Genomic DNA, 14,846 nt, shown 5'->3' on the forward strand with positions numbered 1-14,846 from the left:
TTCATTCCACAAGAAATGGGACATCAATTGTACTAAAATACTACAGGGAAACAAGGAGGAGATCCGACGTTCGGTCAGACTGCTTAATGTTTGGCGCCTCGATCCCAAGCGACCGACAGATCCGTTCATGCCATCGGATAACGAGGTACGGTCATGGACGCATGACTGTGATGTATGTATTCAAGAGAGCTAGACACTGCCGGAGACAACCCACGTCTGTGGAAGAAGCTGACTTCCTCATGGCTTATATCATCGTAGTCCATCGCGGTTCCGCCCAAGTGGAACGACTATTGAAGGCGATCTATCAACCCCAAAATATTTACTGCATACACCCGTGCTTCGAGAATTCGGAATACACTACACATTTTGACATGAAGAGAAAAGTTCTTTTCTAAAACATGACGCCATCCCAAAAATTTCCAACTAGTGGAGAAGTCGAAGAAGGTACCTGAAAGACGTAACGAACCTAAAGGAGCATTTCCCTAACGTGAAACAAAATCAGGTATTGTTTCAACTTCGAGGGCATGTTTTTAGCTTGCGCCAAGCGTCACTACCTTGTGTTGGCACTGCAGGCGATTCATCGCGCCTCGATTGACGTCACGAACAGCGCCCTCTCGGGTCGGGCTTATTTTCAAACTTGTAAATAACATGTAAACTAATTTTTGTAAACCTTAGTTAATTGTTTATTCATATTCCACTCATCAAAACACATATTTTAGTGACAAAAGCTTTATTTTGACAAAATACCACTTCCAGATGACTTTAAGTTTTATAATGTAAATCTGTTGACATTGTATGAAAAGTAACAGACCGTAAACCCAGTCTAGATTCTTTTTAGATTTGACGTTTATATTTAGAGAGGATGCCATTAGTGTTATATACATGTAGGTGTCAAGACACATCCTACCTGTGCCACTTCGTACCGTGGACACTCCGTACCTTTTGCAAGGTACGAAGTGACTTTGGACAATTCCCTTGGACGAAGTGGCGATTTTTTGTTACGATGCGAAGTGTCCCGAAGGTGCGAAGTGTTAAGAGTACGAAGTTGCAACGGGTACGAAGTGTCAGACAACCTACATGTGGTATTCTAGAACTACAATATTATAAACGAAATGGTCATTTTTCAAGTCTACGCATACATCGTTAAAGTCCGTTTTTTGAAATCTCTGAACTCCACTGATTGATAATTTGACTTTCCGATAATTAGTCAGCAATAAACTTTCACCAAGAGTACTATAAACAAAACCTTTGTGAACACTACTTTTGAATCTAAGTTCTATTTTATTCGGATGGTGACGACCGAATAACCAAGTAAATGTACGAACAGTATAAAAAAAAATTATATAAAATTTAATTTACGAACAGTATAAGATCTTTTTATATAAAATTTAATCTCCATCTTTAATCTGACCTCAAAGTATAAAATTCACCGCATGACAAAGAACAACCTCTTCTTCTGTAAATGCACAGCTTTTAGAACCATATAACTGCATACGAAATTAATAATTACTTTGTTCTTTAACATGAGTCTTGTTTAAAGGCACTGCACACCTTTGGTAAATGTTTAAAAACCAGTCTTCTCACTTGCTGTATCTTAACATATGCATAAAATAACAAACCTGTGAAAAGTTGAGCTCAACATTGGTCGTCGAAGTTGCGAGATAACAATGGAAGAAAAAACACCCTTGTCACTTAAAGGCAGTGGGCACTATTGGTAATAACTCCAATCATTGTTTTGCATAAAACCCTACTTGGTAACGAGTAATGGGGAGAGGTTGATAGTATCAGACGTTGTGAGAAACGGCTCCCTCTGAAGAAATGTAGTTTTCAAGAAACAAGTACCTTTCCACGAATTTGATTTCGAGACCTCAGATTTAGAACTTGAGGCCTCGAAATCAAGCATCAGGAAGCACACAATTTCGTGTGACAAGGGTGTTTTTTCTTTCATTATTATCTTGCAACTTCGATGACCGATTGAGCTCAAATTTTCACAGGTTTGTTATTTTATGCATATGTTGAGATACAGCAAGTGAGATGACTGGTCTTTGACAGTTACCAATAGTGTTCACTGTCTTTAAGTTGTGTGCTTTCAGATGCTTGAAATCGAGGCCTGAGCTGTGGTCTCGAATTCATTTCAATTATTTTAGTTAGAACTAATTGACTTCTTTCTCAAAAAATACGTTACTTCAGAGGGAGCCATTTCTCAAAATGTTTTATACTATCAACACCTCTCGTAGTTTTAATGGTAAAACTTATTTTGAGTAATTACCTATAGTGTCCAGTGCCTTTAAACAAGTTGTACAATCACGTGGAGCCTGACCACTTTTGGGTCAGTTTGACCCGGACTCTAGTCAGCCAAAACGAAACAGAAAAGAGTCAAACAGACACAGAATCAAAACAACCCTATAATCTTTACACGACCTCAAATTGTTGTACCGTTGTATCACTAAAACTTAAAAACTATTATTGTGCCCCATCTTAGAGAAGATACTTTGACACAGATACAAGAAGGACGTCATAATCAATAGTGCCAAAGGAGGCAGAAAGATCAATAAGTGTCAGAAACAAACCCGACATTTTGCATCAATGACCTTTGACCTATGCATCTCTTCTGACGTCATCAGCCAGTTTTTCCAGAGTGCGCATGAGTTGTTGTTTCTCTTCCAATGGGGAGTCCGTGTCCAGTTCAGGTTTATGCATAGAAATGACCGAACGATCTGTAATAATATGAGAAAAGTAAAGACATTAAGAAAAACAGGGTGTCTATCAAAAATTCGAAAATTTTATAAGGTGAAGGTATGGGTATGAAATGGAATTTAGATGGGGGGGGGGGGGGGGGGGGGCGGTAATATATAGATACGCACCCAAATAAAACTGCGCACTTGGTTGTTGAGCGACCTTCTCTGCAACACACAGCCACACGACGGTATCCGCACCCTGTTCCGGTGCGCGCAGTTTGCCCTTTCCACGGGCCCTCTCAATCACTCGAAGCCCCAGGAATTTGTACAACAATGGCGTGTCCGTTATCCCAGGACGCATTGCCGAGAAGTGCACGTTCGGATACTCTTTGACCCACATTTCAGTCATGATCAGTTGCTGACGCTGCATGTATGGATGAAATGTACATTACGTCATTAACCGCCATTTTGGAAAAGTGCACTCGTGTGCGCGCTACGCACGACTCTCAGCCAATGATGGCTGCACGTGTGCACGTTTCGTGAGAGACGGCGGTCAATGTAGGGGTCTATAGATTGGGGTTGTATTGAATCGTAAATCTTTTTCTTGCAACAACTTTCACACTAAAAATGAAATGACCGACAAACGTAATTATTGTGTCAAGGGACAAAAATGAAGAAAAAAAAATCAAGATTTTATTTTGCAAGAAATATCAGTCAGTTGTCAATGGAACTTCTTCGAAAGTGAATAATTATTCTATACTCTGTGACAACTGTAACTGTATTCCAAAAATTATAGAATCGTTTTACATGTCCTAAAGAAATAAACGGTTGTCCCCGGTATAAATAGGTAAACAAATACATGAGAATGAAACTGTATACCTTGCTACGTGTATAGCAATCGTGTCCATCGAATGGTTCCATGTGTTCGTTGTTAAGATCGGAGAGATTTAGTTTTTCTGGGTAGACACCGCCTGTAGAAACCATGATCTGTCAAAAATGTGAACAGTACTTTTATTTTTACCTATAACACCAAATAAGAATCTGTTATTTTTTCCAAGGATTTTATTTTTGTTTTACAAACTTGTCATTCCCTTATAAAAATGACACATGTGTTTAAAGAAAACTTAAAAACTGATGGGCAAAGGCCGTTCGTTGAAACGTAACTGGTTAATAATTTAGCTTGTACTTGTCCATGTGTATTTGTTCGAGCCTCAAAGTGTTACGTCAAACGTTGTTCAGGCGTAATATTTTACGTCGAGTACTCACCACTCGTGATCCAGGCGTCTTGTTGATGGTCGGTAGCAGAGTCTTCGTAAGGAGGTACGGCCCCATGGTATTTATTGCAAAGTTTTGTTCAAAACCGAAGTCCGTAATCTCTCTTGTATATACTATATCTGCAGCATTGTTCACCTTAATAACACGATAATTAAACAAAAACAATAAAATGGCATTGCCTATAGAAAAACACAGAATCACTTCTTTGTAGGGTTTTAGTAATAATTACACATTTTGTTAGAGTTTTGTTACTCTTTGTAGAAAAAAACCCACAATTTCCACACATTATTTGAATTGACCTTTGGTTCAAAGATAATGATGGTAGAAAGCTTCTCTTAAAATATTAATTGCTGTGATGTGGTGTAGTTTTTGAGAAATTAGTAAAATAATGTCATGAAAATAATTTTCGACTCATGCGACGAAAATCATTTCAGCAGGTACACTGTATCAACCCGTATTGATATTTAAATACCAGAACTGGTAAATACGTTGTATGCTCTCTCATGTGACGAACATTATTTCCGTGACATTGTTTTACTAATTTATCAAAACAACAGCACCTCAGCAATCCAGATTTTAAGGGCAGATTTCTACCATCATTATCTTCAGACCTTGTGAGTTAAGGTGAGACAGTGGACATTTCGTTTTGTGTCATACAAAAAGTATCCAAACCCCTTTAAGGGGCCTGTGTCGTCATGATCAAACAGGCCATGTACATGGAATTGTGAACTTTCACCCATAGTAATGCTGCACGCAACCTCAGAGTGCAACCTCACATGTAAACAGGGCTTTTTCATGACAGGCCCCTTTAAACTAACAAAATAGTTGAATAGTCACTTAATTATGCTGAAGGTGCTTCAACATTCAGTAGTTTCCTGCAAAGTATATGTGGGACTGCGTTTGAGACCTTCTCTTTTTTTACACAGCACTTTGTAATGGTTTACAAGGTGCTAGCTGTGGCGCAATATGCGGCCAATAAAACTTGGAACACCGGGGCGAATTCTCTTTTCGATTAGTGCACTGGGTTCTTCTACGTACGTTACTCAACCCAATGGACAAACGGCCGTTAAAGCCCACCATCTATACATGTCTAAAACGCTATGTTTGTAAAGTACAATCAAGTCGTAAACTACTTTGACTGCAAATTTCTCCCACTTTATACAAATCACATAGGCCTACTACGACTTCATTTTATTCCTTACATTAACATGACAGGGCTCACCAAAATGATGACTTTGTCCAAATGTGATGATTTGAACATGATATAGAGAGGTTTGCGGTAACACCATGTAATGACTATCTCTAATGAGTTGGGGTGGTTCTGAAAAGAACCGTTGGTTTCAACTCGGCGTTTCGATCAGTATGCTCTGATCGTCTTCTTGAGAAAATATAGTCATTACATGGTGTTACCGCAAACCTTTCTATATCGTATTTCCACCATGCAAAGTTTCAAATCCTACTGATTTGAACATGGTAAAACCACAGAGAAAGGACCACTCTATGGTAAAACAAAGTTTGTCGTTTACTGTGGGGAATGCCATCTTGTTTATGACCCGCTGCCTGGCGATCGTGAGATGTCGGGCGCCTCATGGATATGCATAAAGATGACGTCGGGTAACTTGCGACGCTCAGCCAATCAATAATGTGTACCATGTGAAGCTACTTGCAACGTCACGACCTAGTACACGCGACGTCACGTCATGCATATTCATAACTCTTCAGACAGGCCAGACTTGCCCATCTAATGAATATGCAAACTTATGCAGATCAGCCGGCGCCATGTCAAAAGTGATCAAATTAAGACCATTCCATACCAAAACATGAAGCTCCTTCCAGTCCTTCGCGAACTTTGTTGCAAATTCGTAGACCTCTCTGGGCTTGGATAGCTCCAGTACGTGTAGATGTATGTTCTGGGACAGGAAATAAGAATGTGTAAACAATAAAGGGAAAGAAACACACTTTCTTCATTAATGATAATATCGGAACTTAGCAAATTTAGAAGTTAAAAAATGAGGGGAAAAGATCGTACAGGGTATTGAAGCGTTTGAATTACTGAAGAAGAAAAACCCAGATAACATGACCCGTTATAGGCAGTGGTGTACAGACTATTAAAGAACCTGAATGACAAAAGGTACGCGGCGGTCTGGCTTCCTACCCCTCCCACATTTTCGAAAGCTCCCAGCTCTAGGCCTACATAATTATGTCCTTGGCTATGTTTTTTTAGTCACCGCTCTTTCATATAACCAGATGGAAAACTTACTTTAGAGTCTATTTTTCAGCCCCCCCCCCCCCAAAAAAAAAAAAAAAAAAAAAAAAAAAAAAAAACCCTGCACCTTTATGCCGGTGCTGGTATGACACTTGGCGTTAAAACAAAACAACAGCGAGTTTTATTTTACAGCCACCTTGGTTGTACACCAGTCTTTGCTGGTATGACGTATAGGCGTTAAAAAACACATCAAGTTTTATATGCTGATGGATAATAATAAAACAGCCACGTGATGGAAGTCATGCTCACTCAGGCGGCACGACTTTGCAGTGCCACGAAATGCTATTTTGAGCGGCAAATTAATGTTTTTATTCTGGTGCCCCATTGTTGTATTCCCCCATCCCCCAACAAAGAAATAACAAGTATTGTCAACCCAAAATGTCGATGAACTGAAATTAAATTTAAGGAAGATACATTAAACTGATAAAGCATTCAAGTCATCAAACAGTGTTTTATGTCATTTTGAACGCCAATGTTTTTGTTTTGTTTTCTGACAGGAAAGTAAAGAAATCTGACAACTAACTTTTATGTTAAAACAAATCTTATTTGCTTGCGTGAATTTACTTCTTTATTGTGCACAAAACGGAGGCTATTATAACACCCATTCCTTTGATTCTATCTGTTGATTGGCCGAGAGCGTGTCACATGGTGTTGTGTATTTTTACTCTTGTACATGTTCACCGACCAAAGTAACTACTCAATGGACTATTGAACGATAGCCTAATAGCAACCGATGTACTAGTGCATGGAAACCCTGGTACCCAGACTACATTGACTACCATTGACTTAAACGTGCTGCTTGACAACCTCGAATCCGGTGTATGAACAACATTATGTGCATTTGAAATACGGTTTAGAGAACGAACGTAACAGCAGTAGTCTTGTACCCTCTTATTATGTCAAAACTCGTTGTTTCAACGTAAGATTTTAAAGTTCTTGTTTAACGATTGATTGTGCGCGACGTACGTAAATATTTTTGACGATTCTACCAGGAAAATGGAGGACAATGAGCCCCGTCCGCGATTTGTTTTACTTACTGAAGATGAATTACGAGATGTTACCGACTCAGCAGCTTCAAAGAACACTAAAACCAGCATAAAATACGTCGAAAGAATTGTTCAACAGTACTGTTCTGTACGCAACACAACGTTGGAGATAGTGGATCACATGAACAACGAAGAATAAAGGCGTTGTGTGAATTAATTTGTATTAAAGTATACAGATAGAATCAAAGGAAGGGGTGTTATAAAACAAATATTGACTGCTTTGTCTCGTGGCATAGTAAAACTAGTCACTCTCTGTGATCCCCGGAGCAGCCTCTTCGCCTCGGGAAGATAGGCTGCTCCGGGGATCACCTCGAGTGACTAGTTTTACTATGCCACTCGAAGCAGTCAATCTTTGTATACTAGTGACTGTTATAAACTCGAAAAATGTAAGTTTCGCTAATCACTAATCGACTGCGGATCACTCACCTCGTTCCCAGTTTTCTCAACAACCTCTTTCCTCGTTTCCTCGTCCGCATACTGGCAAAGCATATGGACTGTGCCACCTGAAAATTCAAGCATTTTTTTTAATGCATGTTCGCTTCAAACAAGGCTAAAAGACACTCTTGGTAAGGGGCTAGGCTGCAAGCGAAATTATTTATTTTATATGAAATAAAACTCTGAGGAGCTAAAGATAGAAATGGAAATTTTTCTTTTAAAAGTCTAGATTGTAGGAGTGGGGGGGTGCATGCACCACTCAATGAGATCGAAATGGAACAGTATGTGGAATAATAACAACAGTATGTGGAATAATAATAACAGTATGTGGAATAATAATAATAATAGTAATATTTTTAATAATAAATGCGATTTATATATTACCTAATATAAAGTATCTCTAAGTGCTTTACAAATAACTCAAATAAATAACCTAGTGAATGATGTACAACTAACTGAATTAATGCTGTTCAGAGAAAAGGTGGGTCACCTCAGGGCCCTTTTGTATATTTTAAATGAGGTGATTGAACGAATGTGATGTGGGAGATTGTTCCATGAGAGTAGGAACAGACGCTATAAATGACTGGTTTCCGTAGTATTGTGTGTTGAATCTTTGAATTTGAAGGAGATGTTGGTGTTGTGAGCGAAGGGAACGGGTTGTAGTGATGAGGGTAGGGAGATCTGTGGTGTAGATTGGATAATAAAGCTGTTGGAATGGTAAATTGATCTACATGATGAGGTATATTACACAAAGTGTACAACAAAATCCTCCCTTTCCATGGACGTTGTCCATCTTCCCAGGGCTTACCTCGTTTAGCAAGTTCCATAGTTACGCTTTTCCCAATGCCTGTGTTTGCTCCGGTCAACATAAATGATTTGCCAGACAAATCAACTTTCAAGTCATTTTCGTCAAAGTTCTTTGAAGCAGCCAGAAATCCAGGCCTTTTTGGAAAGAAATGAAAAGAAACAAGAGGGGGATAAAAATGGGACGCAAAGACAATTGAGGACTGAAAGCCGTTTTATAGTCGAAATAGTTGTTTTAGCATCAAAACTTACTTGTGGTTATAACGAGCAAGGCATGGAGAGCTATTGATACATAACACATTGTGACATGGTTCCCTTTAGAGTATAGTTTTTGAGGAAGAGGCAATTTTTCACGTAAGAAGACTTCTGCTGAAGCCTTTTATTATGCACAAGGCACACAAAATTTTGTAACAAATAGGTTTTTTTTTCTTTCATTATTTTCTTGCAACTTGATGACCAATTGAGCCCCAAATTTCACAGGTTTGTAATTGTATGCATGTTGGGACACCAAGTAAGAACACTGGTTTTTAAATATTACCAAGCATGTCCAGTGCGTTTACGTTTAAAATAAATGGAAATTAGAAAACCTTTTTGACAAGCCTACAGCAGCGTTTGATTGTATCAACCATTTTGTAAATAGAAAAATTCACTCCAAAGTTACGTGGTTTTATATTTTTAAAAATGATAGTTTTCTTACTCCTAATTTGGGTGTACGCTAATCCAAGATTGTGAATTTCTGTTACCGGTTATTTATTTCTGCGTTGATAATAATTAATAGATTTTCGGTGGTATCTCAAAAACATGACTACTTTTAAAATCAATTTTTCACATATTAATTCAATTGTGTATAGCAAAAAGTTATACTTTGCCTTTAAATTATTATCAGAGTGGAACCTAGTCTTGGCCCAAGACGATGGTGCTTGATTCTGGATAGTGTACTACGCGCGGTTGAATCGCCAAAGCGCGTCCGCCACGGTATGATTTAGTTACGTGGACGGCTCGAAATCTAGACTACACTCTGCAAGCTACCATCGTCTTGGCAATCCTGCAGCGCTGTGTTAACTTTTTCATTGTTTTCTTCTACAGCTTTGTGTAGGACCAATCAGCGTGCGATCGTTGTAATAAATGTTGACCCCGGGGTCATTCATGTTATGATTACACGGCATTGGCAGCTCCGTGTTTGTCGTGGAGGAAAAATCGTAAGAAAATAGGAAATATTCACGATTATGAATGCTAAAGATGAACAAGTGAGCCGAAGCTATATTGATCTGCTATCTAGATGGCAATTAATGAACGACTATGTCAAAATATACCAGCTAGTGTCCTCTCTGCGGACGGTCTGGTTTTGCGATAAACTCCGTCAGTTCTCGTGTGCTTCGTCTGCTGCATGCAGGCAGCAGTTGGACCATGGAGGTAGGATGTCCGGGTGTGAATAAACTATAGGGAACTAGAGCATGATACCACATACGACTAACGTTTGCAACTGAGCAAGTCATGGATCCCAAGTCATTATGTAACTGTCAGTGTCACAAAGTGGTGAGTGAAGAGAATCTTGTTTATATTGATCGAATCTGTATAGAATTAGAAAACGTAAAGTCATACATTTGTAAGTAGTCATTGTTTGTCATGTTTGAATACTTCAAAACTTGTTGTTATTTATGTAGGTAGACCTCCTTCCTGCTAAATAGCAGTGCTATTTCATCATGCGAAGCACAATTTTCTTGTGTCTCACTTATGGAAGGGCAGCTCGTAAAAGTATTGCCTCACCAAAATCCACTTCGCATTCGCATTCAAAGGAAGTATGAGCCTACTCCTTGGTTTTGTTTCGGTTTGGAACGAACATAGCCCAGCTTTATGTGAGATTGGATTTGTCTGACTTGAGTCACCAACACTTCAATGCACACAGATACATATCCCTCGATTTGAAAATGGCTCATTGGCTGACATTTTTTTTTTTTAACTTACATTTTTCTTCTGTGCACAAGCAATTAACACTTGTTTGCAATTGCTATAGTTGGGTTGATTGATGATCGTAACCCTCGCTGGTCAACGGTATAATATTAATAATCAAAACAGATATACATTTTACATTAAGCTTGATGCAGAAAAAGTTTAGCACAATGAGACCCAATATAATCACTGAACTTATTCTATGATTTGTGTTTGTTTCATTCTTCTGATAGGGCACATTTCCAGGAAAGGAGTCTGCTTTTAGAGAACTGCTGCATGCCCACCTTGGAGTACTGATACTTTTTAGGCCTCGTCTTGTCAGATGAATGGGTAGTCGACTGCTCTGCAATTAAGGAATGGAGTTCTTGATTCAAGAGAGACAAATCTGTGACATCAGAATCAAGATTCAAGCGTATATAATTGTGGAAGAGATATTTTGCTGTTTTGCAGAGGAAGTCTCAAGAGAAAAGGAAAAGATGGAACATCATATTAACTGAATCAAGAAAGACGTATGTGAAGAACTGTACTCTACATTTTGCTGCAAAGTTCCACCACTGTATCACAATTTATTGTCGACATGTATCATACCATACCAATACAGAGATTGACTTTCAAGATGAGTTTACATAGCTTTTTCAACACTGTGGGAACTGTGTGCATACTCTTAGCAACCGATGCTTTTGGACTGGGGTTGATGTTTGTCATTATTTTGAACACCAATTGGGCGAGATGAGCAACATGGTCTTTCAACTGCCATAAACTATCTAAGACACAGAGAATTAGATGAAAACTGCATTGCACCCCACAATGTAGAAGAGTGGTTGTAGGCTCAGCCGCTCACACAAGTACATAGTACAAACAGTATTGTGTATAACTGCTGTGATACCTGTGCACTTTAAATGCTGCTGTCGGAAAGCCTGTGATTGGCGACTAGTGGTACGCACTACGATTGATGTCGAAATCGCAACTAGTTATTGCTTAGTCGAGTTGCGACTGCCATTATTCACCTACTCCGTAAATCGAGCCACCACAACAACTAAAATAGTTGCGACTATTCCTGCTTGCTGAAAAAATTGTGTCGCTCACAGTCACGACTTTTCATGACAACATAATTTACCTATGAAACACAACCAGACATCAGTAAGCCTGGGCCACTAGTGTAAGTTACTACTCGACTAGTCACACCTCAAAAAGTCATGACTACGACACTAGTCACGACTTGTTTGCCGCAGGGGCAATATGGTAAATTTCGTGCTTAGAGGATTGAAGGATTGTCACTGGTGTTACTGACTGTGTTTCGTAAGTAAATTATGTTGCCATGAATAGTCGTGAGCGATACAATAGACAGTTCACCAAACAGGAAGTTGTTACTATTTTTGTAGTACACGATTATTCAATTAGGAATTAAAAAAAGTAGTCGCAACACGACTAGTGATTTTAATAATCTCGACTGTGCGACAAGTTTGACACTGTGTCGCACTAGTCGCCCAGCCCTAGACATAAAGTGACACAATCCTTAAATCCTTTCAGCGTGTGTTTTACTCTATTGCACCTGCAGCAAATAATACGTCGCAATGCATTTTGGGGCATGAAAAATGACTAGTGTGTTGAAGTTGCGACTATTTGAGGCACGAATAGTTGAGAAGCAAATTTCACTAGTCGCTCAGGCTTCAATTGTGGGGTATCGTTGTTATAGCCTGTTTACAAACCTGATCATTTTAATAGCCACTGCTCTGTGAAGAATTTGTGTTTGGCAATAAAGAAATCAATTTTATGAACAAGTAATTTGTGTTGGCCTTTATTTAGAAATATTTTTAATTAAACTGTATCAATTGTTTTTAGACACAATACATCATTGTTAATTATAACATACTGACTATTAATTTTTTTATTTTTTTATTTTACCCATACACCGATGTGTGTTAGCACTGTATACTCAGTACTTTCCCGAGTCCTGTGAAAAAATATCACAGGCATGTTACTCGGGTGGGATTCGAACCCACGACCCTTGCGATTCTAGAGCAGGGGGGTCGTGGGTTCCCCCACTGCAAGGGTCGTGGGTTCGAATCCCACCCGAGTAACATGCCTGTGATATTTTTTCACAGGACTCGGGAAAGTACTGAGTATACAGTGCTAACACACATCGGTGTATTGGTAAAAAAAAAAAAATAAATTAATATTCTTTATCCCCGATGCAAATTTAACATCTATTATACTGACTATTAGGTATTCATGTGATTGTGACACAATTAGTAGCCCTAAAGTTTAATACATGTGCAAAGTCATATGAGTCGATGCCTGAACGACAATAAATTGTACATGTACAGTGAATAGTGTTTGCTGTAGTAAAACTACTATATACGGTAGTATCATGGAGGTTTCTACCTCCATGTGAGTATAATCATGGAGGTACCTCCATGGTATAATATATGCACTGCGGGTAGTTCGTCTGTCTGTGGTTCATGTGATCTGCCCACGACAAATCATTCGGGAAGTATAAAACCATAAAACAAACACGACACGTAACGAAGATGCAAGCATTTTGTTTCTTAATTCCTCCTTAGTCAGTTTTCTCTCAGACATTCTGTAGTCAGCTATTCTTCAGAATAACGACAATTATTATTATTTGGTTTTCTGGGAAAAGGGGATGTAGAATTTAAATCCCTGCATTGCGTTCGTTTAGTATGGCTAGGCAAACCATTCTATAGTATCACTCGTTCGTCCCGTCCGTACGTACGTACGTCCGACCGTGGCCCGACTTCATTTCATGCTGCTGGGCGCTGCCATGTTGTTCACATATTGAATATGCATTACACAACCTCGACAACGGCCTTATTTACATAATACGGCAACGCCCACAGTGCACGCAGCGCTGCTGGATTGCCAAGACGATGGTAGCTTGCAGAGTGTAGTCTAGATTTCGAGACGTCCACGTAACTAAATCATACCATGGCGGGCGCGCTTTGGCGATTCAACCGCGCGTAGTACACTATCCAGAATCAAGCACCATCGTCTTGGGCCAAGACTAAGTGGAACCATAAACAAAACATTTAAAAAATACCGGTATCTTCTCCTGAAGACAAACACAGTTTTGTTCGAAACGTCGAGACCTCACACAACAGCTGTCAGAAGAAACACAATTTCTTTTATATTAAATTTACTTAAAGACAGATTGGACACTATTGGTAAAATGTCAAAGACCAGTCTTCTCACTTGGTGTATCTCAACATATGCACAAAATAACAAACCTGTGAAAATGTGAGCACAATTGGTCGTTGGAGTTGCGAGATAACTATGAAAGAAAAAACACCCTTGTCACACGAACTTGAGTGCTTTCAGATGCTTGATTTCGAGCCCTCAAATTCTAAACTTGAGGTCTCGAAATCAAATTCGTGGAAAATTATTTCTTTCTCGAAAACTACGTTACTTCGGGGGAGCCGTTTCTCACAATGTTTTATACTATCAACCTCTCCCCATTACTCGTAATCAAGAAAGGTTTTCATGATGATAATTTTTTTTGAGTAATTACCAATAGTGTCCACAGCATTTAAAAGGGAGATAGTAATCCATCAAGGGACCATTTCCCCCCAAATTAAGCAGATTATGCCTGCATGACTTCACTTACTTGAAATCTGTGAGTTTTTCCATTACGACATCCAGTGCGCAGCAAGTCAATGTCAAACGGTCTCCAACGAAGTAATGTGGTAGGTTTAAATGTTGTAATTTCTTTTAACTACAACGGAGCTCCGTGTCTATAAATGCAAATTTGTTTGCTGGTACTACGGAAGTGTCGGTAAACAAAAACTCATAAGGGTTTTAATTCTACGCAACACAAGAAGCTCCAAAAACATTCCATTATTAACAAATCTATTGCTGGTATGCACGAAGTACTGGGATGTACGAAAGTACTGGTATGTTGGATTTATATGGACCGTTCCGGCTTTCCACTAAGCTCCGCCCACCGCGCACGTGAGCAAGACACGTGTACGAACACTCCCAATGACATTCGGCACGATTCTGCCGCGCGTGCCAAATATACGCGCGCAGGACCGAGTTTGTCCGACCACAATCATTGCTGTGATTGGTCAAAATGGGTGAACGCGCACAGTTTGATTGACAGGCCGGATCGGTCCATTAGACCGATCCATTAGGCTCCGCCCACGACGCACGTGTGAGCAAGAACACGTGCACCTCTCCCATGCCTTTCTGCACACTCTGCCGTGCGCGCCAAGCATACGCGAACGCATGTCGGACCTTATGTGTCGGACCTTCGTTGCGTTGTAATTGGTCAATACGCAATGGGGCGGAGCTTAATGGATCGGTCTAAGATGGAGGGGGGGGGGACTGGTGCATAACATACAAGAGTTGGAGATCTATGGAACGCGAGATCTA

At 39.5% G+C, this 14,846-nt stretch overlaps 1 protein-coding gene and 1 long non-coding RNA gene across 2 annotated transcripts; one reads left to right on the plus strand and one right to left on the minus strand.

The window, feature by feature from the left end:
• Positions 1–574: 574 nt before the first annotated feature.
• LOC139946554 (dehydrogenase/reductase SDR family member 12-like) lies at positions 575–14,260 on the minus strand. Its single transcript, XM_071944250.1, has 8 exons — positions 14,080–14,260; positions 8,509–8,642; positions 7,692–7,768; positions 5,768–5,863; positions 3,945–4,088; positions 3,558–3,665; positions 2,865–3,102; positions 575–2,717 (listed from the first exon to the last, which is right to left on the minus strand). Exons 1-8 carry the CDS (start codon positions 14,100–14,102, stop codon positions 2,599–2,601), a joined length of 939 nt encoding a protein of 312 aa, XP_071800351.1. The 5' UTR covers positions 14,103–14,260; the 3' UTR covers positions 575–2,598.
• Positions 9,638–12,235, plus strand: LOC139946093 (uncharacterized). The gene is made up of 2 exons (XR_011787202.1): positions 9,638–10,040; positions 10,688–12,235. It is a non-coding gene; the product is annotated as an uncharacterized lncRNA (long non-coding RNA).
• Positions 14,261–14,846: the final 586 nt, after the last annotated feature.

Source organism: Asterias amurensis, chromosome 13, assembly GCF_032118995.1.
Source record: "Asterias amurensis chromosome 13, ASM3211899v1".
In the NCBI taxonomy this organism is placed as follows: Eukaryota; Metazoa; Echinodermata; class Asteroidea; order Forcipulatida; family Asteriidae; genus Asterias; species Asterias amurensis.